This window comes from Strigops habroptila, chromosome 4 (genome assembly GCF_004027225.2).
Source record: "Strigops habroptila isolate Jane chromosome 4, bStrHab1.2.pri, whole genome shotgun sequence".
Lineage (NCBI taxonomy): Eukaryota > Metazoa > Chordata > Aves > Psittaciformes > Psittacidae > Strigops > Strigops habroptila.
The window spans coordinates 9,095,734-9,121,605 of NC_046358.1; the positions used below are offsets into that span (position 1 = coordinate 9,095,734).

The 25,872-nt window shown below is 43.9% G+C and overlaps 1 protein-coding gene and 2 long non-coding RNA genes across 4 annotated transcripts; 1 reads left to right on the forward strand and 2 right to left on the reverse strand.

Annotated features, from left to right (window-relative positions):
• Positions 1 to 5,153: 5,153 nt before the first annotated feature.
• Positions 5,154 to 6,497, reverse strand: LOC115606722. Its single transcript, XR_003990984.1, has 2 exons — positions 5,999 to 6,497; positions 5,154 to 5,763 (listed from the first exon to the last, which is right to left on the reverse strand). It is a non-coding gene; the product is annotated as an uncharacterized LOC115606722 (long non-coding RNA).
• LOC115606713 (potassium channel subfamily K member 16-like) lies at positions 6,404 to 17,397 on the forward strand. The gene is made up of 5 exons (XM_030483091.1): positions 6,404 to 7,082; positions 8,995 to 9,115; positions 11,637 to 11,803; positions 13,329 to 13,497; positions 16,959 to 17,397. Exons 1-5 carry the CDS (start codon positions 6,726 to 6,728, stop codon positions 17,282 to 17,284), a joined length of 1,140 nt encoding a protein of 379 aa, XP_030338951.1. The 5' UTR covers positions 6,404 to 6,725; the 3' UTR covers positions 17,285 to 17,397.
• On the reverse strand, positions 7,039 to 25,106 carry LOC115606720. 2 transcript variants are annotated; one of them, XR_003990980.1, is made up of 3 exons: positions 22,963 to 25,106; positions 10,712 to 10,808; positions 7,039 to 7,502 (listed from the first exon to the last, which is right to left on the reverse strand). It is a non-coding gene; the product is annotated as an uncharacterized LOC115606720 (long non-coding RNA). The 2 variants fall into 2 exon arrangements; XR_003990981.1 differs by lacking the exon at positions 22,963 to 25,106 and adding an exon at positions 11,822 to 12,355.
• Positions 25,107 to 25,872: the final 766 nt, after the last annotated feature.

The window sequence follows — 25,872 nt, forward strand, 5'->3', positions numbered from 1 at the left end:
AGAGATATTCCAGCTGCTCCAGCCAATGAGTTGGCTTCATTTGGAGCTTGGCTCAGATGCCTCTATACAAATGCCCATTGTATGGGGAATAAACAAGAGGAATTAGAGATGTGTGCACAGCTACAGGGGTATGATATCATTGGCATCACAGAAACACGGTGCGATGGCTCCCATGTTTGGAGTGTTGGAATGGGAGATTATAGGCTCTTTAGAAAAGACAGGCCAGGCAGATGGGAACGGGGAGTTGCTATTTATGTCAGTGATTGATAGGCTGGTGAGTATGGAACTCTGCCTGCGGACAGGTGATCAGTCAACAGAGAGCTTGTGGGTCAGGGTCAAAGGGAGAACACTGATGGGGGACATCACTGTGGGGATCTGTTACAGACCGCCTGATCAAGAGGACTTTGTGGACGAAGCACTCTATAGACAGGAGCAGCCTCATGCTTGCAGGCCCTTGTCCTCATGGGGGACTTCAACCATCCTGATATCTGTTGGAGGCTGCTATATGAAAACCATCAAGAGAGGGGATGGGAGCCGCAGGGAGCTGGGGACAGACAGGAGAGGGGACGAGGCAGCTGGGAGGCAGCTCCATGTCCTTATGTTGAGGACACCAGAACTGTACGCAATACTCCAAGTGGGGTCTCATGAGAGCAGAGGGGCAGGATCACCTCCTTTGACTTGCTGGTCACGCTTCTTTTGATGCAGCCCAGGATACGGTTGGCTTTCTGGGCTGTAAGCACACACTGCCGGCTCATGTTAAGTTTCTCGTCGACCAACACCACCAAGTCCTTTTCCGAGGGCTGCTCTGAATTACTTCTCTGCCCAACCTGTAGCTGTGCCTGGGATTGCCCTTACGCAGGTGGCATATTCCCATAAAGGCCATAACAAGGAGAAAGATAAAACTAAAGGGGGAAAGTTAAAACTAAAGGGGGAAAGTTAAAAAAACCCCCAAAACAATAAAACACAAGTGATGCACAATACAATTGCTCACCACCCACTGACCAATACCCAGCCCGACCTGAGCAGTCATCGGTCTTTTCTGGGTAACTCCCTGCAGTTTATATACTGGGCATGACGTGCTGTGGTATGGAATACCCCTTTGGCTACTTTGAATCAGGTGTCCTGTCTCTGCTCCCTCCTGGCTTCTTGTGCCCTCCTCACTGGCAGAGCATGAGAGACTGAAAAGTCCTTGATCAGGGTAAATACTACTGAGCAACAACTAAAACGTTGGTGTGTTATCAGCATTGCTCTCAGACTGAAACCAAGACATTTACCCTTCTGCATCTCTTCTAGGAGAAGGGTGTTTTGGATTGAATTTTCTATTTTTTGTTCTGTAAAAATCCTGAGCCATTGACAACTCTGGCCACAGCATTGTTCAAAGCTTTTTTTGACCGGTTTGTTTTCTCAGTTCCAGAGGATAACAGGCTCAGGTAGCCAGATGCTGCAGCATCTCTGTCCCAGTTGTGTTCAGACACAACGGAACACCCACTGTACAGCCCCTGGATCCCAGCAGTGCCATAGCCAGCAGCTGTCTCTTGCCCAAGAGAACTGAGTACCTACCTGATAGCACTGGCAGCTTGCTGCCTATTTTCACTTTTCCCTGAGTCCCCTGGCTGTCATGCTACAGAAACACAATTCCTATTACAGAGGGAATTATTACAGTCTGAGATAGTGTCTGGAAGTCCCAAGATGCCAAGAAAGAATGGCTGTCAGGACCAGGCTGAATAAGAAGGAAGGTTGTTGTCAGGTTTTCTGTGCAACTGTGAGGACCTTTAAATGCCAAGAGTCTGGAAGTACGAGGGATGCTCATGTTGCAAGCTTCCAATTGTAAAAAAATCTTGCAATGAAAGAAGTGCTGCAGATAGTACATGGATTCATTCATGCTTGGCACTATTCCCTGAGTAATAGTAAGGTCACAGTTACATGTGAGCCTGCAGGCCATGCCAGTGCCTCTGAGTAAGCATGCCAAGAGGTGTGCCTAGGTGCAGGAGTGGTTAAAGACAGTGTGATGTCTAGAGAGGATCCCATAGGTTATACCGTACCTGTCTGTATGCAGAAGCTGCTCTGGGGGAAGTTGGTTTCAAGAAATGGGTTCCCTGATTTGGTGACAGGCTGATGCTGCAGCTCTATCAACATCCTGTGTCAGGATGACAGCCATACACTGCAACACACCACAGCTGCCCAGCACCGCATCTCTCCAAGAAGGAAGGCTAAAGGAGATCTAATTGCTGTCTTCCACTACCCAGAGCATGTCTTCTCTCAGAGGTGCACAGTGAAAGAATGCAAGGCAATGATCACACATTGCACCAAGGGAAGCATGCCATGAAAGCAGATAAGCTCTGCAAGAGGCAGCCAGAGAGGGTGGGGAATCTTCATCTTTGTCAACATTAAAAGTTCATTACATGTCCTAACTTTGCTGTTAGCCTTACTTTGAGTAGGGATTAGACTAAAGACCTCCAAAGGTCTTTCCCAACCGAAATTATCTATGTTACTCTAATTGTGACAATGAAGACCAAACGGCCTTGGTGACCATGTTGTGTGGGTGAAAGACCTTATAGTGGAGGTGTTTCCATTGCTCTGGAGGCCTTCAGGTGGAGCTATCAGTAATGAAAACATTGTCCTGTGATTGTTGGAGAGGGCACTGCTGATTGTTGGGGGAGTCTTGTCTTTGATGATAACAGCATAGATGAGCTTGTACAAAACTGCATTGCTTGAATCCCTAATGTATATGATGAACAAAGAAAGAACCAGCACAGATCCCCATATGGACTGTTAGTGATGGCAGATATATCACTGAGCAAGGGAAGTGCTGTTAACAGTTGCCAACACTGTGGATGTGGGTCACAAAGATTGGGCAGTTTTCTATGCTGGGCTGCGTAGCACAGCAGCCCGTACCTCTCACAATTACCAGAGCTCTTATCTCAGTATCAGCCAGCTAGCAAAGGCAAGTGACCAGTTTCAGGATTTTCTCTACTCATGGAAATTGGCCTATTTCCTTGACAGTTGATAGTTATCCTCAGGAATTTGGCTTTGCAGATCTTAAATAACGCACCAGGAAGTGTTGAAGAAAGCTTTAGTGTAAGTGTTTAATAGCTTGGCATAAGATCACAGCATAAAAAACAAAATGACCCATGTTAGAAGACTGAATGTTCTGACCAATTATCAGTAACAGATATTTATAGGAGAAATGTAAGAAAGTGTAAAAATGACAGTCATCTAATGGTTTTAGCCTTAAGCACAACAGGAAGTACAACCACAATCACATGGTAAGGAATTTCCATGGCAGCTGATAATGTTTTCCATTCAGCTGGAATTAATTTCAGGCTGTAATCTGCCTAAAGACACAGAACACATAAGGATGCAGCAAGATGGCTAATGCCATATAGAGAAAAAGGAAATGGCTGAACTGTGGGTATGATGGGAATGGGAGGGAGCAAGAGCAGGACATGGCGTAAGAAAACCTTGTCCCAGCGCATCGTGTCACAGGCAGGAAATGCTCCCTGACCTCCATTACCACCAGATATCACTATGTGGGTTTCCCTGCAATGGACCAGGTAAATAATGCAGGTGTGAGAGGTCTGCACTGCTTCTCTTTCCCTGGTCCTGTAACTCCATCACAGGTCTCTCCTAGTTTAGGAACAAAACATATTTATTAGCTGCCTTACTAGACACACTGCCTCCATGATTGCCAGGGCCCTGATCAGCACCCCCAGCGCTGCCCTCCACCCTGTCCATGACTCAGGATCTCCCTCCAGCCCAAACCGCAGCTGTTAGTGCCTGTCCCTCTCCCTGGAGGGAGCTGCTGCTCTCACTGCACCCCAGCACCAAGTGTCTGAAGTGCAATGATACATAAGTTCTGCTGAAAGTCCTTGTCAGGAAACTGCACCCCAACTCACCCACAGCTTTCTGAACCCTAAAAGGTACTGTTGTTTCTGTACCTGCAAGCTACAGTTTAGATGGCAGTCCCAAGAGAAGGTTGAACTGGGCCAACAGAAGTCCTCCTGTCAATTTATGAATTGTGGAGGAGTGTTACTGCTTGATAGCTGGCTCTGTTGGTTTCCACAACTGAAAACTACAGTTATGAGCCTTTACATCCACTTCTTCAGCTCCTTCTTGAGGAACAAGCAGCACTGAATAGATCTGTCAGTCCAGCTGGCCCAAGGTCTTGGGGAACATGAGAGAAGAGCTGCCCTCACTGGCAATGTTTTGATTAACTAGCATCTAGGAGGCTTTTATTAACTTGCATCCAGGCAGGCTGTATTCATGATCTCCCATGGCACAGCAATTATGGTGGCAGGTTCATCAGATAGACTGTCCCCATTTACCTTTCCAGCTATCTAGACAGGTTATCACTGTGATTATAAAGCAGGTGTGAGGTGCCAGCATCAGCATCAGATGACCATGTTGTACCTCCCAGCACTTAGGAAGCACTTAGTTTTCATGACTGGGGTGGGTGGTGTCAGTCTAGCCCAGTGTATAGACACCTGGGGTGGGAAATAGGCAATGATGGTGCTTTGGCTCAGCCCAGATTCCCTTTCTCTCAGTAACTCTCACTCAGTAGCTAGAACAAGTGACAGCTCCAGCAGCCTCTACCAAAAGCGTGTTTTGCAGCTTTTATTCTAGGCAAAATAAGAAGAGAAGCACAGTCATGGCTAACAGAAATTATTCTTAACTTTATGAGAGATGGCTTCAAGTGGAGCACTCCACTGAGGGAATATGGGTTACCCCTTCCTTTCTTCCCCAGAGCACCTTATTTGTTAACAATCCAGTAGCGAACAGATACTGCGCTTGCTCTCCCTCTTTCCCTCTGCAAACGTCAACCCAAGTGCTGTGTGATGGGATGCTCCTCTCATGTCAGAAAAATCTGTAGTGGTTATTAAAGATTTGCAGGCAGTTATGAAGAAACAAACTGAAAAAAGGTGATGTGTATTCCCTGTTCCAGAGCTAGAGGAAAACAAAGGTCACCAACCTTCTTGCAGTCAAGGGCTTCTGGAGAAGCATGCACAAATAGCAAACCTGCTATCTTGGAGATGGGGCTAGAGGGAAACCCAGCTTAGTATAGCTAAACTTTAGAGGAGATAGATAGCATGAGAAAGATGAAGTTTCCTGGCCCTTTACCCACCCTGATCAAACCATTTCAACTGAAGACAATATCAAAATTCTCACAAGTTTCTTTTATTTTTTTCCATCCATTTTCCCCTCATATATACTGAGGAAAGAATCCACCTGTATTATCTTCATATCTGTTGTGCAGATGAGGAAATGCTCCATTTGTACATGTAAAGGGATTTCACTTGTCTCACAGGGCTAGGAGTCTAGACACATGCAAGGGTGAAGCCATTATTTGCATAGAAACAGTTTAAATCTGAGGAAGAAACACACCGACACCCTGCAGCTTCAAAAGAAGTGAAAGGAAACATGAAACATCCTGTTTCTACAAACCCTTTTCCAGTAACTCTAAAGAAAATCTTCAGACTTGTAAGGGTTTGCAAAGCTACTTAACCTTCCTTAATAGTTTTCCTGTTTTCCTCTGAGGCCAAACAGATTTATGTGTAAAAGGACAACTTTTACTTGACAGAGTGAAGCCATCTGCCACTTCTTGTTTGCACCAGTTCTGCAAAGCTAATCCCAGAGTTTCTGTCTTTTCTTGTATTTTCAAACTCAATAGAAGTGAAAAGGCTTGAAGAGCAGAAGAGACGGCATATTGCTTCTTCAGAGGCTGATTTGCTTCAGTGTTTTCTCATTATTAAAGCAGGGGATCTGCTGAAATAACAAAGAAATTGTGTACAAAACATATTAAAATGCTTGAAAGTCTAAGGTCAAGCAAGTTAATCTGAGTGTTAGGAATGTTCATGGTGCAGCCAAACTCAGATCTGTCTGCTATGCTTTCTAAACTCAATATCTTCATTTAAGGAATTTGCTCTCCCACCCTACAATCTTTTTCCCACTGGCAGCCAAACTCTCATTGAAGCTGATAGGAACAAACTCTGACACTTACATAAATGACTTCCCAATGCATGGAAACCATCCTTCTGAAATCAGTAGGGTCTACAATACTGTAGATAACAAAGAAACATAGACTCATTTAGGTTGGAAAAGACCTTTAACATCACTGAGTCCAACCGCAAACCTAACACTGACAAGCCCACCATAAAACCATGTTCCAAAGTGCCACATTTAGATGTCTTTTAAATGCCTCCAGAGATAGTGACTCAATCGCTTCCCCATGCAGCCTGTTCCAATGCTTGACAACCTTTTCAGTGAAGACGTTTTTCCTAATAGCCAATCTAAATCTTCCCCGGCACAACTTGAGACTATTTCCTCTTGCCCTAGGGCTTGTGACTTGGGAGTAGAGACAAACACCCACCTCACTACAATAGGCTTCTGGGGTCATCAGGGCTTGCCCTGGAGACCAGTTCTTGGAGTCAGCAGGCTGCAGAGGAGGGGAAATCATGTTTTTCCTAGCAAGCTCCATGTGGGACCCTTTACAGGCTATCCTCACCTGTCCCCAGAGCCTCTTGAGCAGGAGATGGCCACCTGCCAGCTCCTCACATCCTGACCCACTTTTCCTGAGAACTCCGCAAGGCAGACTTTCACAGACAAGAGGAAATCCCTAAACAGCATGCAGCCCAGAGAGTGGAAAAGTTTTTTTGAGGGGGTTGGGTTTTTTCTGTGGTTTGGGTTTAGTTTTGTTTTTTGTTTGTTTTTTTTTTCTCAACTTCCCCATGAATGTGTTTGACAGCTCACTGTCCCTGTCAGCGCAGAATCCCAGTGGAAGCCGGAGCTGGGAGGGCTCTTCCTGCCTGGGGGAGGTTTCTCAGGAGTGCAAGGCATTTACTGATCACCATCTTTCACTCTCTGTCCCTTGCTGTGTCTCACCGAAGGCCATGTGCAGTGGCAAGCTGCAGACAGGTTTGTTGGTGGCTGGCTACTTTATCTATCTGCTTGTGGGTGCTGCTGTGTTCCAGGCACTGGAGAGAACTGCTGAGAAGCAGGAGAAAATGGCAGCTGCCCAGATGAAGGAGGCTTTTCTGCAGAACTTCACTCACCTCACAGTGGCGGAGATGGAACAGTTTATGAAGGTGCGTGCCAGCCCTGTGGAAGCCCTTTCTCCCTCCTGTCTCCCCATCAGATGTCTCCTATTCAGCCTTGCTATCCAGATAACTTCCTATGCTTTCCTACTGGTGTGGTCATGTGGATGCTTTTACCAAACCCAAGCTCACTATCCAGTCTGAGCAGGCAGGTCACTCCGATGGTAAATACCACTTGTGCAGTTTGACAAAACCTTGTGTGTTAGCCATTAACAGTCCCCATCTCACAGTGTCCCAATTCTTTGGGGTCTTGGCTCCTCTTGATTCAGCTTTCGGTGTGGCTGTCTCATCTACAATGGGTGGCGTGGCAGAAAAAATGAAGCTGTCTGAAATGAATGGGCATGGTTTCCACATACAACAGTGTCACAGATAGATAGCACAAAGGAACCACATGGTAAGGTCAGAAGTAATCTATTGGAAAAAAAAAAAAAAGAAGCCCAAATCAATATGAGGAGGGTGACATAGAGAGGGTTTACCTTTCGAAGATGCTGCAGAAGTGAAACAGATAGCCTGGCCAAGGGAAAGGTTTTTCTGGTCTTGGCACAGGAAGCTGAGGATGAGTATGCTTGTCTCCCGATCGCTGATATCTCCTAGTTCCAGCTGTTGCAATGAAGAAGGAAATGGGGAGTGCAAATAGCCTTGCGGTAAGCATCTCTGCGTACAAAACTAATAGCTAGTTCACAGGATAAAGAAAGGAGGGGAAGAACTGGTATGTCTAATAACACAGTGATCCAGCACCAAGTTTACATATGCCTGCACCCTCTTCACTTTGGATTTTTTTTTTCTTTGCTGGTAGTGGAGTTAAAAAAAGGAGGAACATTTGAAGACAGTGAAGTCTTTGTGCAAGGGCTGTGGAATAATTCCTGTTAGCTTTGATTTTCTGGGACACCAGCACTAAAGATAGTGAGGCTGGAAGAGGGGAGGTAGATTTTTTCTGGTGCAATTTATTCCAGCTCGTGTCGTGCCTCTGGCAGGGTTGAGCCCTGGATTTTCTCTTGTCTGCTTCTGTACAAACCAGCCTGCCTTCCAGATGTCCAGTCCAATGTTCTCTGCTTGCTAAAGGCAGGGACAAATAAATTAACACTACCAAGGAGGAAGAGAAGTCTGAAAATGCATAAAATGACATATGGTAGAGCTGGAAGGGCTTGGGAGAAACATCTAGGCAAACTGCCCTGTGGCAGGACAGCCTCAACTCAACCCAAACCATCTCTGACAGCTGTTCATCTAACCTCATCTCAAAGGCCCCATTGTAAATATATGTATGTGTGTTCATGCATGCAGTTGTGAGAAGAGTGCATACGTCAGGCTGAATTGTGGTTGTGGTCACACCAAGAATAATGCGTTGCAGATCAGTGGACTTTCCCTGAATTTAAATCTGTGATACTAATCAGAATACAACCTTAAAATGAAATTCTCTTCTGTGTCACATGTACCCTGCTATAACCCACTGATGCCCTCTGGGAGGGATCAAAGTCACTGCTCAGTCCGCCTGCATACAGGTGGGTAATTAGATCTTGGACCCACCACTGTCATCTTAAGAGCAAACTCAAAACCATCAACCAGCCACCCCATCATTTAAGTAGGCTGTCTTGCTCTGCCACATCCTAGTCATATGTAGGATCATTTTTTCCAAAGTACTTAGTCTAAAAGAACTGAGGTCCTTGATCATGCTAAAGGAAATAAGTTCTCCTAACAACCACTAGAGCAGTCAGAATAAACAGGGCAAAAGAATAACACTCAAAAACACTGGAGTTGAAGGTGTGAATAGTATCAAGAGTATCACTGAGGTCTGGTGAGTGGTATTTACAGGAAAGGAGCAGTAGCTAGCTAAATCTGTAATGTTCTTGCAGCAAGCACTTTAGAAAAGCAGCTGTGTTGATACCAAATGTTTGCTTTCTCCCAGAACCTGACTGAAGCCATTCAGAATGGAGTATACCCTGTTGGAAATGAATCACAGATTGAAGAGAGCAACTGGGATTTCAGTAACTCCTTCTTCTTTGCAGGCACAGTTGTCTCCACAATAGGTAAGTCTGATGCTTTCCGTGTATGTGTGTGATGTCTGGTTATCAGGACCTGAATTGATACTTTCAAGAATGAAAACTCGAGCCCTTCATTGTCATGGATGGTACACAGCAACAGACTTGGTCCTGAGACCTCACTCACAGCTCTTTCTACGCTATTTTGGCTTTTCATATTATTTCCCACTTGTTTCTTCTGTTTGAGCCATCTGTTAAAATGCTCAGTCTGCTACCATTTGTGGTTGGGAGACAAACTTCACTTTCCTGGTCTTTTTTTTAGGGTCAAATAGGCTTTAAATCCAAGAGTGCTGTAAGGCATAAGAGAATTACAAGAAAGAAGTGAACTTTGCTGGAGCATGGACACTGTCTCAATAATCTGTCCTGAGCTGCTAGTGCGCATATTGAATTAGTAATATGCCAGGAGGGAAAAAATGGGAAGGAGGTAAAGCAAATGCTGAGACTTTTACCCTGCTTCTTCAAGCTCTTCTGACCTTTTTAGGGGCTGCCTACCTCTCCCTTTCTCTCAAATACGAATCCCAAAGTGCAGGCCTGCCAAATTTAAGCATAAAATCCATACTGTTAGCTCCCGCTTCACACTCAGATTCAGTGAAAGTCAAAGCTATGTTTCTTCAGAGTAAAGCTGAGGCCTCCTTCACACTACACCATGGCACAGCTGCTTCACTGAGATGTGAGTGTGACGTGTCACTAGGGCCCCAGTGGTGTCCCAGCATCATGGTGGGTGTGCAGGTGTTGCACAAACCCATGCAGGAGACCTGCTGTAGAAGAGAGAAAGGCTTCTGACCCATCAGATCAATGACAAATGTTCCGTGGTTACGACATTCATGTATCAATAAAGATTCCCTAGTTTGTCAGCGTTCTGCTACTCGCCAATCCATTCGTTGCCATCACCTGTATTGTTGTATTTTTTCTTAACAGCATATCTCTGCCAAACAAATCAATCGCTTCCCATAAAATTTGTTTCCCTAGTGAGGCAGTGTCATGGTTTAACTGCAGCCAACAGCTAAGCACCCCTCACTCTCCCCCGGTGGAATGGGGGAGAAAATCAGAGGAGTAAAAGTGAGAAAACTCATGGGTTGAGATGAAGACAGTTTAATAGGTGAAGCAGAAGTAATATGCACCAGCTAAGCAAACCGAAGAATTGATTCACTACTTCCCATCAGAAGGCAGGTGTTCAGCCATCTCCAGGAAAGCAGGGCTCCATCACATAGAACAGTTACTTGGGAAAACAAAATGCCATAACTCTGAACATCCCCCCCTTTCTTCTTCTTCACCCAATTTTATATGCTAAGCATGATGCCATGTGGTATATCCCTTTGGTCAGTTGGGATCAGCTGTCCCGGCTGTGTATCCTCCCAACTTCTTGTGCACCCACACCCTCCTCATTGGTGGGGTGGGGTGAGGAGCAGAAAAGGACTTGAGTCTGCTCAGCACTGCTCAGCAATAACAAAACCAGTTACCAACACTGTTTTCAGCACAAACCCAAACCATAGCCCCATACTAGCTACTATGAAGAAAATTAACTCTATACCTGCCAACAATAGCACAGGTGAACAGACTGTCCCAGGAAAAGTGCAACTTTACCTGTTTCTCTGCATCTTTGCCACATAAGTCTGTTGTGAAGGTACGTCAGGTACTTCCACTCATCTTCACCAGGTTTTGTCCTGAAAACAGAATATTTCTGCAACAGAGAGGACAAGACAGCTGAAGTATTTGGGGGCCTACTATCCAGTAAACCAATTAGTTGTTTTATTTGTCTTTTCCCCAAATAAAACATCACATTTTCCAAGTAGTGGATGCCTTAAGATGAACTGTGCTTGAGAAAGTGCCTTTTCTCAGGGTTGCTGATAGAGTAAAGACATACAGAAAGTACAGGACTTTTGCACTCAGGGTTATACCGCATGGGGTCTAAGAACAGTCCCCGTTCCATTAAATGAGATATCTGGAGTTCTGCAACTGTTGTTCCACTATTTATCTAAGTGGATAAATCCTCTTTTAGTAGGACTTTATGATAAATATCTCTCTGGCATGAATAAATCAGCCACCAGTAAGGTCTGGACTAATTAGAACCATCTATTCTAACTCATGCTGCGCTGCTCCAGGACTGGAGCCAGTATCTGGACATTCCAACTTGCTGGGATGTAGCCAAAAGGGTCACCAGCACACAGGCAGATTGACAAGAAGCTAGAGATGGCTGTGTGTGATTCTGACATGGCAAACAGCTTGTGACTTCAGCCTTGATGTCTTCCAGGTCCCCAGACATCTGGTTTTTGTCTTTCCATGTATTTGTCACAGAACAGTGCATGTTTTCCATAACTGCTTTTAGACTGTGTTTTCATTCCCTCTAAGACTGGGTTGGGAGCACACAGTGCTCTCTGCATCACCCAAAACATGCATGGCGAATCACATCTTTTAGGGTCAAAGGCAAGCCAGGTTGGGGTAGGTGTGAATGTGACCATGGCTGCTCCTGTTCTCTGGAATATCTCCTCTGACCCTGTTTTTTTCATAGGCTATGGCACACTACGTCCTAAAACTGCTGGGGGACAGATCTTCTGTGTCTTTTTTGCTCTGTTTGGAATCCCTCTGAATATTGTTTTTCTACACCGTGTTGGTAAGATGCTGTCACTGCTGTGTAAAAAGCTGGGGAAATTCCTGTACGAGAAAGGAATGAGAAAGGTAATTGGTTTTACTTACTCAGGCAGTCATATGCTCATTTCTAGTTTTATTTTCAAGATGTATGCTGGCATTATCCTCTATTATATTTGTTCTCAGTCTGTGTTAGGCATTGCTTTAGGATAGGGAAAGAGATATTCCTCGCTTGCAGAGCTAAACAGACAAGGCAACCACAGAGGAAATATTCTTAGAAAGGGATGCATTCTATCTATCCATCTAAATGGCAGACATCCAGCCCCCTTCAGTAGTCAATGGAGAGAGTGGACACCTTATCCCAGTTCTCTAGACACTTACCTCAGGAGCTAACACTCTTGGGAAGTACATGTCTCCCTTTACAACCAGTAAAGAGAGAGATGATTAATCATTTCATCTTGAGGCAGCAAAAAGCAGGTGAGCAGTAAAAAGCTGTAAAAAGCAGTGAGCTATAGGGGTTTCAATAGATATTGACTGAATTCCTAGTGTGTCACCTCTTCTTATTCATTACAGGGTCCTTTAACCCCTCTCCACCCTTAGCTTTGACAGAAAGGAAACATCAGGCTGAAGTTGTCCATTTGAGCCTAGTAGCTGAAAGGTGAGGAGGCATCTGTAAATAGCCAGAGATAGGACATGTCTTGCCTCATTATGCCCCAAGCTGTTTGCAGCTCCTCCCCTTCTCTCATCACTACCAAGGAAGTGAGAATAGGTTTTCTGTGTCTCCTGCTGTAATTCTCTTTCAGGACAAGGTATGAATGCAACAGACAACCCTGTTCAAATTGCTGAATTTCTCCCTATGTCTGGCAAACTTAAATAGAACACAAGGCTTGATGAGATACAGACTCAAGCACAAGCACAATGCACAATGCACAAAGGCATGAAAAATTATCCAACAGCTGCCACTAATTTCCAGACAATCTAGACTTAGAAAGTTCCATATATGTGTGTCTAGCTGATAAATCATAGTATATAACAAGTCTTTTTCTCCAGTCAAGGCTTCTTCATGACTGCTGGGAAGTAGGATGATTCAAAAGTCACTTTCTAGGCACTTCATCAAGAGCTCATTTATTAAAGGTCTTCTTGTAGTAAGGTATCCACTGGGTAGGAACAGAGTTGTGACACTGATGCAATGAGAAGTTAGGTCAACAATCAAGACTCTTCGAGATAGTATTGTCAGAAACAGTGTAAATATACCTGAATACCTAAAAACTAAAAGCAAAGTTATCCGGTGAAAAGTGGAAATATTCTGACTCCAGTAAAATTCATCCAAAGGAATTCCTCCTATACTCACAGTCATTGGAGGTTGATACAATCAGAAAAAAAGACTACACCTCCCAGGGCTACTGTGGACATGTAACACCCATAATACATAGGTTGCCCATGCTTCTGAGCGAGCCGAGGGTACTTTCAGAGGAAGAGTATTCAATACAAATCCTTCAGTTCCTGTGGTCCTAGTAGGTATTCCTCCATAGCCACCCATTTTGAACAGCCATCATTATATGTGGCCTACTAGTATGTCAAATCATGACTGTAATTGAACTGGTTTCTTTTTCAGAAGAAGATAAAATTTCTGACCCTTCTGTTCTTCCTGGCAACGGGGATCCTAGTTTTTCTGTGCTTGCCATCACTCTTCTTCCAGAAAACAGAGGGCTGGTCCTACAGCGAAGGAATTTACTTTGCATTTATCACCCTCAGCACCATTGGCTTTGGAGATTATGTAGTAGGTAAGGTTGATTTCAGAGAGGAGACACAGCAAAGCACCAGGGTCATGACTGTAATTACCATGTGTTGACTGCATAGTCCACCAGTGTACTGTAGAGACAAATCTAAGTGAGTCTTTGTCTTGTACAGTTCTGGGGGTATTACTCATTTCTCTGGGATTGCATGTGCTAACAAAACCACAAAATTGTCTAAATATAATGAAATGTGGTGCTTTGGGGTGCAAATAAACCAAGCATTTTGGGGAAGGAAGTGTAGGGGGATAATTCAAGGAGCCTAGGAATTTGCATATACCAAAAGGGAACAGTTTGAGACAGTCATACAAACCTAAGACTTATGTTTCAAAATGTATACTAAAGAAATAAGTGATCATCTTTCAGAAGACATGATTTTACACAACAGATTGAGAGGTAGAAATCCCAGTTACAGGAAAGTGGGGAAATCTATTCACTCTATGAGAAGTGGGTCTTAAACATAGATACCATGAAAGTGGCCCTCTTTACTCTCTTATGCATCACTGGAGGCTCTCTGTCTTCACAAGCCAAAGCTTAAGATTTCCCCTGAAGACGAACTCTTTATACTACTCTCCATCAAGCTGGAGTGCTTCTCAAAACACTTCCATGAATCTGCTGACCAAAATACATACTCCATGGAATAAGCTTCCAGAGGAACTCTCAAATGATCACCAGGAGCCAAATCAGTGTCCACAGAAGAAACAATCAAACACCCAGACTTCATAGAGAATCAAAGACTTCTCTAGAATAACCTGTCCTGCCAGGATCTTGCCGGCCTGAACTTCTCTTCAGTGGGAATATGAGAAGGAAGCTAATACTGGGAATACTGGTGCTGTCCCTACAGAGAATCTGGAAGCCTCACACCCCTTTCTGATGGGCAGACATCCACCACACAACAAATCCCAGGCACTCAAGCCTTGCAGAAATGCAGGAGGGGCCTTGGAGTCTGGCTGACAACCTTGCTGTGTGTTTAAAAGATTTCGTACATCAGGTTGAGGACTTGGACAGAGGGAGCCCGCAAGCTTTTCCAGACACAGTTTGATGTTTCCTGCTGACTTTAGTTTGTCTCAGTCTGCTAAAGAGGCTGGGTAGTGCGTTGACAATCCAGTTGACATCTTGCTTGTTCACATGAGTTTAGTGATCGTAATGATCTTATAGACTACCTGATGGTTAATTCATGCAATAGCAACGAGTTAATTAGGCAACATTTCCCCAAGTCATCCCAGATAGCTAATTGCTCCCTCTTGCTACAAAGCACAGGAAACCTGTGTCCCTTGAAATTCCTCTTTTCACGTAATCCAGAGAAAGATTCTTTGTCTCCAACAATGGTTAAGCAGTATTGCCACAAACATGAAACAGAACTCAGGCATCAGCAAAAAATCTGTATCACTCAACAGTGACCTCTTTGCTCACTGTTTTCTCCAGCTAGGGATAATCTTTGTCACCACAGTGGAGGACAATAGGGCACAGGCATTTCCATCTGTAGGACTGATAACCTTGGCCTGTGTGATGCTGAGCATCTCAAACTCAGTGCTGTGGAACACAGGAAGATGGAGAATGATTGGTGCCATGTGGGAGAAAAAGTGAACATTAAACTGGTGCGTTCTCTTCCCTTGTCTGAATTACAAGTGTGTTTTACAATAATGACAGCAAGCCACAGCCTGAAAACCACTACCTCCATAGGACTTTCCTGCTCTGCAGACATATTATTTTACAAATACAGTTAAAAAGTACCAATTAGATAGGCCTCCTGGCACTGTGATTTCATCTTCATTAGGATGACTTAACTGGAGCTGAAATATTTTTCCCTGCAGTATTTATCTCAATTTGCCTTAAACAAAGGTGATAAAATTATGATAAGTAAAATGCCTCACATCTCTCAATGAAACAAGCAGAATCAATGACTGCTCTGAGTATTATTTGTTTAGAATTAATTACAGGTGACAAATGGATTTGCGCTGGCCAAGTGGAACAGAACAGGTTTGAGTTTATTCACATTTTAGCAATTCAAAACTGATTTGTAGCTGTTGTACTTCAAGCATGAGATAAAGCCTGTTTTGGGTAGGAAGATGGCAGTCTGGATTTAACTGTAATACCTATAGGTGATACCTTCAGGGTGAAACTCTCTTTGGGCTGTAAACTGAATTTATGCCCTAAGTCCATTTGTGAGTTAACATTACGAAGATATTACTAGTTGCTTTGCTAACCACACATCATGAACTTCAGATAAGAATACAAAAGGAGGTGCTTTGTAGAAAGCCTAGTATCCCCTCTGCCAACTCAACCGCAGCAGTAGAAACAGCTGTTGGATATCTATCCATGAGGTCAAACCAGCCCACTTCTGCCCCATTTTCACAGCTCTTGCATGATGAAATACAAAAATCCTGCACATTGATCTGTGCAATACAGAGTACTGCAGGACTTGAAAAGAGTTGCCAGTTGTGAAGCTGCTTCTGGGAAGCTTCACAAAGGGAAATGATCCACCAGGTTTATCACCTCCTTGTCCATGCACACTGCTGTGTTACCTACTATGTGGAGTCACCCTTGACAGTGACTTATAGCACTTGATGAGCAGTATCACCAAGTTTTGCTGCAGATGCCAGAGCCATGTAAGCTGTATCATGATGATAATGTTGTGTGGGACTGAGTGCAGTAGGAGCAAATGCTCTCTGTATGGTGGTGTATTGTTGACTGGAGAAATAAAATAACCCATGCAGAAAAGTATGGGGTGTGGTACTGGCTGATGGTGAGAGGTTTGGACTGCATGAAGTAAGGTTCGGTCTGGTTTCCAACACAGAAAATAGTATTCTTGGTATGTGTCAGTGAGTTCTCAGCAGTCACCTGTTTTTTTAAATGGAAGAAGTGCTTGAAACTGTTCAAAAGTAAATTAGGAATTGCAACTACTCTCTTTGTATGATCAAGGGTAACTATAATTTAAAGCAAATATTTATGAAGTTATAGTCACACTTTATAGAAATACACAGAATTACAATAACCTAGGTAGTAGTAGTTGTGTGGTTATAGCGGTCCACTGTGCACTGCTTTTTGTGCTTTGTGAGTTTGGGAATATTTTCAAGATAATACAATACAGTTTTACACTATTTCCCACATCATTGCATTTAAGTGTAGAGGTTGAACAGGAATTGGTATGCTGCAAGGGTTAAAAATATCCTGCTCTGCTGCTAATTCAGTATATCAATATATGAATTCCAATATATCTTTTGACAGGCCAGCATGTTTGTGCTAGCATGTACCAGTTTATTGTAACAGCAAGAGATTGTCCAGCCTTAACCTAATGCTGGGGAGGTGAGAGACTCCACTATAATGAAAAAGTCACCTTAAAGTACTCAACATAAAATACATCAATGAATCCACTAGGCTGGCCCATTTTACACCCGCAAAGAAATTTTAACTTGATAATTTTCTTCTTCTTTCTCCCTCCTTATCTGCAGGTAAACAGCCTGACAGGAATTACTTTTCCTACTATCGAACACTGGTGGCCATTTGGATCCTTTTTGGTCTTGCCTGGATTGCTCTCCTATTTAATTTACTGACAACGGTACTAGAAGATACTGAAAAAATAATTGTCAAGGATATCCATCAAATTGGAAAGGTGAGTAAGGACAATGTAGCAAGCCAACAAAGAAGATGCTGGCCTGCTGAATTTATTCCAGAAGAAGAACTACTACCACCACATGCTGGAGGGGATGCACAGAAAATGGAGTCATTAGCACCAGATTCTGAGCACCCAAAAACTGAAAAAAATGCTTTTTCTTAGAGCAAAACTATTGCCGTAACATGTGAGAATTGAATTCTTCAGTGGAGAGTTAGTAGTTAATTATTCTAAAGAAATTCCCATGGAAATAAAATTTCTCCTACCTTTTGCTGAGATATGACCGTTCAGAACTCAAGACTTAGTTACACAAAGCCTGAATATTAATGGTAAGAAATTTGCTCTTCAGTTTGCAGCTATGTTGTGCTAACAGCCTGAGAAGTGCACTTGTTTTACAAGGAGTTTTTAAGATGCTTTCATGAAAATGCAGAGGAGGGGCACGGTAGAGCTTGCTGGTTCTATTTCAATTTTGCTGCTTGCAATCATGTCTCTTCCAGGAATTGGCATGCACAAGCTTTGCTGAGGCATTGCATAGTACCTTTGGAAGAAGAAATAAGGGTATATAATGTAATAGATACCTGATTTGAGCCATCATATTGGCTAAGTTATTATGATCTAAAAGATTTTAAAGGACAAGATCTGAGCTCAGTTCAGAGACACTAAAAGCATCTAATGGACACGGTTAGAAAAAGGTTAGCATGTTAGAAATGATTAATTCTACCTCTTCCTCTTTTATAGTAAGATGAATAAAGGCAATTTCACCTTTTATCCCTGTGGCTTTGAAAAATCTTTCTGATTGTATTTATAAAGAACAAATAAATCCGTCTTTAATTCAGATTTTATAGTCATTTTATTCTATAATCATTTTATAAGAATAGAGACAGGTTTGAATAAGGGAGTCCTCACTGCATCAGCACCTTGCTGCAGTGTTTGTATTCCATAGGAGCTCGAAAGTTGTTTAAAATTGCTCTACTGTCCTGCGCTAAGATTGCTTTCCAAGTGCTAGTGTTGTCTAAGCAGCCTTACTTTCCACCAGGTAGAAAAAGGATGTTGAATCTCGGCATGCTGTTTCAGATGTACTGCCTGGCATGCAAACCATCCCTGGGTGAAGACTCTTCCCTTTAAAGGCTTGAAATATGTGTCAGATGCCTTGTGTGTGTCAAAAGTGCACGAAAACCTACCCTGAAGTGCTGGCAAAGCAGCTGTGGAAGACACAGTCATTGAGATGAAAAGTCCCATAGGTGTATATGGTTGTTCTAAAAGTCATTCTAGTCAAATATCCTGTCTCTGACCATGCCTACTAGCATATGCCTCCAAACAGCATAAGAACAAGGCAGCTCTGCCATGCTCCCTCTTCCAGTAGTTGGTGGTTCAAAGGCTGCCCAAACAAGAGGTGGGGTCTTTGTATTTCAAAGTCCATGAACCTGCCCAAATGTTGAACTCACATCAGCATTCTCAGGACCCACTCATAGCAGTCCACAGGTTTAGTGCACAATCGACCTTCCTTTGATGGTGCTCAACATGTTGCTTGACAGGTTTATATGATATCCTCAAGTTCCAATTTTGTCAGTGAGTAATTGGCCTCGGCTCACCCTCCGGGTGTTAGTTACAGCAAGACCAGTCCTTGCTAGAGCTATTCTTGCGTGAAAGGGAGAATGAATTACAGCTATAAAACAATTTTAGGCTATAAAGATGCAATCAGCCTTGAAGTTGAATTCATAACTATTTCAGTCAATCAAAACCACACTTCTTTTCAAAACAACTCTGCTGGCTCAAGACCTGGCATGTAGAACTGACCAAATATGTACTTTCTTTCTGTCCCCAAACTATTTTCCAGTGTTATTCTTAAGGCTGACTTCTCACTTACTATATCTCACTGTCAGTAAACCTTTCTGAGGCAGCCGGAACAAGAACTGTGTGAAACTGGGGTAAGGTGGCAGGGGTACTGTAGGAGACAGTGGTCCTTCTGCAGGCCATGACCTTGCTACTGTCACAAGGCAACACCATAGCCAGGCAGAGAAAGCAGCTGGGTGCTCCTGGGCAGGGATCTCTTCACCTCTCAGTTTTGCTCCCCCACCAAGCATTGAGTCACATCATTATTTTCCAGGCATCATTTTTTCTCTTCTGTCTATTCCCACGAGTTCCTAGAAGGTCCATTAAGAGACATGCTGTCAGACCATCTCTATTAATGAGATGGCCATTTTCCACAGCTTCTCGTAGTTCCTTCCAGGTCAGTTCCTGGTATTTGATGCCACCCTAGGTGGCAGACACCCTTTGGGCCAGCACAATGCATGTCTATTTGCTGTCCCTGTCACAGGGGAGAAAGAAGAGCCTACAAGGAACATCTTGAATTAAACACACCTCTGAAGAGTTTTCTTCTACTTCTTACCACTGTCCCACTTGCTCCTTGTCATGACAAATAACACAACCCAGACGTAAAACAAGCTGGTAATGTCACATTGCAACAGAGTGCATTCAAGGATGTTTGTTTAGACATTTCGGGAATGGCAAGAGAGATTGCACAGGGAGTCTGACTGTAAATAGCAAGCACAGAGCCAGGCAGTGGCTCTTTGAGCACAAGAGGACAAATTCTCTGTCCTTCATGCTGGTGGGTATGTAACAAGAAGCCATGAAACCAAGGACTTACTGTTTCCAAAAGTCAGTCTGCTCTATGCAGCTATTGTCATAGGGTGCAAGCAATTCACATTTTAACCCTTTCTCTTTAGTTACGCTCCCTGGCTAAGGATGCGTCCCTCCAGACAAGGCAGAAAGGGACTGAGAAGCTCACCCAGGGCCAGGGGAGGTGGGAAACATGAGCCAGGAATGGCTGTCATGGGGCTGTCCTCTTTCAGACACCAACAACTGACATGTCCCTTCAGCTGTAGATGCCAGCCTGGGAACAGATAAAACACACCCACAAGCATGCAAAACATAAAAGCTCTCAAGGGAAATTCAGGTAACTGCTCTAAGAAAGAAGACTAGCCATAAATACTCATACCCGCAAGGAGGCCTATGGAAGAAGGGTCTCAGCTTTGCTTCTTGTGCCCTCTCGTGGCTGTGTGCGGCAGACCCCATCCCTTTGCATTTCTGCCAGGTTCGTGCAGTTTTACTCTACCTCCTACTGCGCAGTTCAGCTGATGCAGCTGGTACAGCCCTGGCCGGTGCAAGTCCCAGTACAGCAGCTTTGCCAGTGTGAGCCAGAAGAAGCCATCCTGTATTTTTATGCAGTTCATATGAGCTTGCTAAGAGCTAACATGCCTTATTCTCAAGAAAGAGATGGGGATGGGCACCCCGAACTGGTCCAGCCAGGGATCCTGCCTTATACTCTCACTGGAAGAGCTTTGTGGATGTCAGCTGGGGATGTGACAGCTTTCTGTCAGCAAACCATTATCCTCACTGGCAGCACACACGGTGCTGACAACAAGGTACTCTCCTATCATGTGCCCCATGCACCAGCTTCCCCTGTGTAACATCTGCTAAAGGACTGAGGAGCACACACCCTCTGTCCCACAGAGAAAGGGATTGGTCCAGAAAAGATCTGCACATTAACAGGCTTGGGTGCAGGCTTTGGGCCAGGATGAGCTGGCCTGCTCTGTGGCAGCCTCCAGTGCCAGCAGTGCCTCATGCAGCAGAAGAGGTGGAGATAGAAGCTGCAGATATGCAGAAGAAGGAACCAGCACCAAAGGGTGTGTGGTCCTCTCTGCTGGGAAAGACAAGGGAAAAGCCTGGGAAAGCTGCAAGCCAGGCTGGGAGAGGAACTTTTTTGGATGTAGTATTTTTCCTCATGCTTATGCTGAGGAATAATAATAAAGCTGTCTCCAGAAGGGCTTAGGCACAGAAAGAAACCTTTCCAGAGCTGGAGTAAGCAGCCTCTTCCAGCATTATCATTCTCTGAGCACCACACAACAGCAGCAGATCCTGTCCTCGCATCACCTCTGAAAGGGGGAGCTGTTGCTTCCTACGCAGGTAGTTGGGGCCCCAGAGAAAATTAAGCGTATCAGTGAGCTCATGCATGAGACCTTTGGCAAACACCTGGTCTAGTGCTCTCTCAATGAGAATCAGGTGTCCTAGAGTATGAAACATAAAAAGTAGACACAGCTAGTGGTTCTGTAGTTGCCAAGGTTAGGAGAAATAATCTGGAATTGACACCAAAGTTAGAACAGAACTTCTCCTCCACAGCTGGAGATTTAAAATGGTCCCAAGACTTTTAACTCACGAGTCTAAGCCAGGCTTCAGCTCTTCTGCGTGCTCACCTTGCCCAAAGGACAGAAAACAGGGATAAAATCCATTCCAAAATGAAATCCCTGTTCTGCCAAGCAGCAAGGCGGCAGCAATCCCCCAGAGACCAGGCGGAGGGGTTCTCCATCCTGCAGATCTGTACAGTGTGCAGCCTTTCCTGGGAGCTGTTCAAAAGCCCTCACTGTGACCCAGCCCCACCGTGCCGCTCAGGGAAATCCAGTTTTCATGGAGCAGCCTCCTGTGCAACTGCCAGCTCTCCCACTGCAGCTTGTTTTCAAATGGAAAACGTCTCCAAGACAAGCCAAATACTTTCACATACATTAAACCGGTTGCTAAAAGTCTCCAGGAATATGATCATGAAATATATTATCTTAGGTTAAATGGCAGCAGCAGTCTAGGCTGCTCCTCATAGATCACCCACGTCTTTGCTGTTTGCCAGCTAGCAAACAGTATGCATTTCTGCACATGAAACCAAGGAAGTGCCATGAGGAATTATCTTTCCCTCAGAAAGAAGCCCCTCAGAAATCATATTGCCTCCAGAGAGAATAGGAGACACTGCACTTTGATCTGTCTTTAATTAGTATATGGGATTGTTTAGGGATCATTTGAGGTCTCCTTCATCTAATAGCCGGTTCGTTCGGAGAGATTCAGGTTGTGGGTTTTTTCTGGAAGCAAAGACACTACTCAAAGAAGTGGAAAAGTTTGGCTAATGTAACATCATATAGCCAGTGGGATAATTTTTTTACAGAAATTACTAGATGTGGGCCACACACATGCTCTTTTCCACTCTGTCACACTTGGACATGTGCTTTCTTGCCTGAGTCATGACCAAAAGGCACTGTATCCAGCTCAGAACTGTTTTAAAAAACATAACTGATCATTCTCCAGAGGCCTGTTCTCCATCCCTCATGATCACACCCAAAGAAACAAAAAATCAGATTTTGGTGTCAGCCAAGAACCCTTGTACCATTCTAGCAGGATTCAAAGTGGTCTTGGAGATTTCCTGTGAAGTTTTATACCAGCTCTCACACTGTAAGGAGAGGGCATCCCTGGGATTCCTAGCCCATGCGGCCAGGGGCCAGCCTGGGCCAACGTTGCTGGTTCTATGCTAGCAAAGTCAACATTTAGCTATTCTGGGGCTAAAAAGTTAGGGGACAGCAAAAATGCTGCCTTCCAGACAACCTTTTCCATGCTCTTTGATCCCTACAGCTGGCCTCACCTCCACCTGAGAATATGAACTCAAACATCAGGAGATCTGCTTAGAAAATTCAGCATTTTCTATCATGAGGAGTTCTGGACTTGATCAGGGTAATTCTCTACCAGAGGTTTGGAAAGGCTCATTTCGCTGGGTTAAAAGGTAAGGCAATTATTGAATCCATTTAATTACTGGTTCAACATAATTTTTATTCTCCTGAACAAAAACCTTTCAAACTTCCCTTTCAATTATTATCACATATGCAGTTGGAGACCAAAGCGGTACTTCTGTGAGTACAGTGAGGTGCCAAAGCATGAAATAATACAACCCCAGAAAGAGAGATATACTGATAAGCAGAACAATAACAACAAGCTTACGTCATTGAAAAATGAAGGGAGGTACAACTTACAACTTAAGTTAATAGCTTCCTTGAGAGGGATTAGCCAGAAAGATGTCCATATTCTCAAAGAACAAATGTGGCTTGAGGCGAACCCAGCTTCTTAAAGTAAAAGGTGATTTTTCACCATAGCAAGGCGTAGAGAAACTCATGCATCAAGAACAGAAAAAAAACATAAGTCAGAATTATTGCTGCAAGTTCCCCAGAATTCACAGTTCCATTCATTTAAATGACTCATTGAAAGCTTTAAAAACAAGGTTAAGGTCTTAAATTTAAAATTGTTTTATACATTTACTAGAAACCAGGGAAGAAACGTGAGCAGAGATCTGTCTATTTGTAACTTCAAAAGTACAGGCATTTAATCTCAAAATATAATACATGCTGGTTCAGAACAAGAAAGATGCAAGAAGCACAGTATAGGCACCTTCCAATTGCTAGACACCAATTCTTCCTACTTTAACAGTGTGCCTCTTCACAAAACATGCAGGAGCTATTCAGCCTCTCTAGTGTGCAAGTCTGTTGCAACAGAAATGCTGGGTTCAGGGCAGGTATATTGCTCAAAAGTCAATATAAGTCAATTAGAAATTAAATGCCCAACCCTTTGGTCAGTTTCCCAATTGCCAGTATATAACTCCAACACATAAATGTTTTTTAATAGATCTTTTTTCCTTTTCTTCCTTATTTCTTTCTTCCTTACAGCCTTCAGGTTGGTGATGGAATGAAGAATGGATGCAGCAGAGCTCACTACAGTCCCAAAAATGTTTGGGCAGCTCCTGGAGAAACATGGCCCATCAGCAAAGTCTACAAAGAGCTTAGAAGTGGAGTGTGATAGCAGCAATAGTAGCACAATTTGGTGACGCCAAATAGTCAAAAGTTGCCAGGAGCAAATGAAAAAGAGGAATTCCCAGCAGTGGTTACAAAAGTCTATTCCTTGCTTGCAGTAGGTCTCTGAGCAAAAGCCTGAATACAAGCTGCCCAGGCTCTTTGCTCAAATGTGGCACATTTGTAGGGCTGGGGTTTGGTAACACTAATTCCCAGTCATCATCCCTCAGCCCTCGCTGGGGGCTCACCCTGCCTTGGCAAAATGACCTGTGAAGGTGGAAAACATCCTCTTAGGATGCAAATGTTAAGGGAGAGGCACAATTTCTGGGGCATGACAATTTGCATACTGGTGTGTGAGGTAATAAACACTAATAAACCATACTAAAGTGTGCAGGGCTTTGGTGTAGCAGCCAGGGTGCCTTTCAGCTACACTTCTAGGAAGTTAAAAGCATGACTGGAAATTTCCATATAGAGCCTTGCTTTGGCAAACAGTTTTCTCAGTTAATATGGTTCATGGGCAAAAGTGGGGAATGGCAACCTCATCCTAAAAAACCCAAACCCCTTCCTTACCTCACAGATGCCAAATAGGAGAGAAGCGAGTTACAGAAACATTGTCATTCTACCAGCAGGGCATAGGTCAGACATGGTAACAGTGCGGCGAGGAGAATTGGCATGGAGAAGAAGGACAGGCAGAGTGCTCTTTCTTATAGGATTATGGATAGTGCTCATTTTGGGGATCAGCAGTGTAAGACAGTCTGCACTGCAGGTGAACCCCCTTACGAAAATCGGTGATGCTCCAGATGTCCATCAGCTGAGACAATAAGTCTATTTTCCATCATCTGAAAACCTAATTCAGTTTTCCCTGGCTTTTAAACTTGGTCAGATCACAGCTTGTGTTGTATCCAGACCTGCTTTATTCAAGTTTGTCCTCATGCCTACTGATCACACCACAAGCAGATGTCACTAACAGAGGGAACCACAGCAAACACACGAAATGTTATCCAAATCAGCAACAGGATTTCAGCAAATATATCCAAACAAATAGGCATGCCCCAGGGTCAAATCACCCAGGCACAGCAGGATACAAAAGGTGCTTCTTACAAAATGCCGCCATGAATACGAGCAAAAAGACATGTAGAAATAACTGTGCACACACTGCCATGGCATAGCCTCCAGATGTCAGCATCAACCCAAGAAAGAGAGGATCACACTGCAAACTGTGCAGAAAAATCCTACTTGCAGGCTTTGACTTCCAGAAAGAGTCTTCTGCAGTACCTGCTCTCCTGCCTGGGACAGACAGACAGACAGATAGGAGAGCTTCCAAGTCACCTGGAAAAAGTGCTCAGTTCACAGACAAAACCAAGGCATGTGGTTTGTAGCTGCTCTACATGCATATTATATTGATGCAGATCATGAGTGCTTCTGTGCCTGTAGGTGCTCATCGCCTATATAGATGTATCATCAACTACATATACCTATATAATACATATATATAACTTAGGGTCTTAAGAATAACAGGCTCTTTGACAACAACTTTGCGTGAAGTTAAAACCATGTCCACCAGTACCTTTTCTAACCATATGCATATTAACATCTTCCAGTACACATAGTACACATCCCTGTGCCATGTAGCTGGTGAGCTGGGAAACACAGCCATCAGCCCTGGATAAAGGATTTGAGAACATAAGCACGGGATAGATCCCTCAGTGGTGTAAGGCAGTGTACCTTCAAGTCTATGGATTAAAGTCAATGTTAACTCATCAAGAAATTGCTTATGTCCTTTATTCCCCACCCTGTTAAGTACATTTTGTGCCACTCTTTTAGCAATGTAAATTTGCCTATTAAGAAAACAAAAAGGCTTTAAAAAACTCCCATCTCTGCCCTCTTCTTACAGCCCACAAGATTTAAATGCATTCAAAATCTATTAGCAAGGGAAAGGCTCCAAATTCTGCTCAAAGTAGGCATTTACACTGTCCATGTCACAGTGTGGGGCTGACTTAGGATAAACTCACAAGTACAGCAGCAAGGTCCCCGACACCAAGCATTGAGGCAGCAGAGGTGTGAGACCCAAAGGGGACTGCCAATCACCCTTCCACAGGC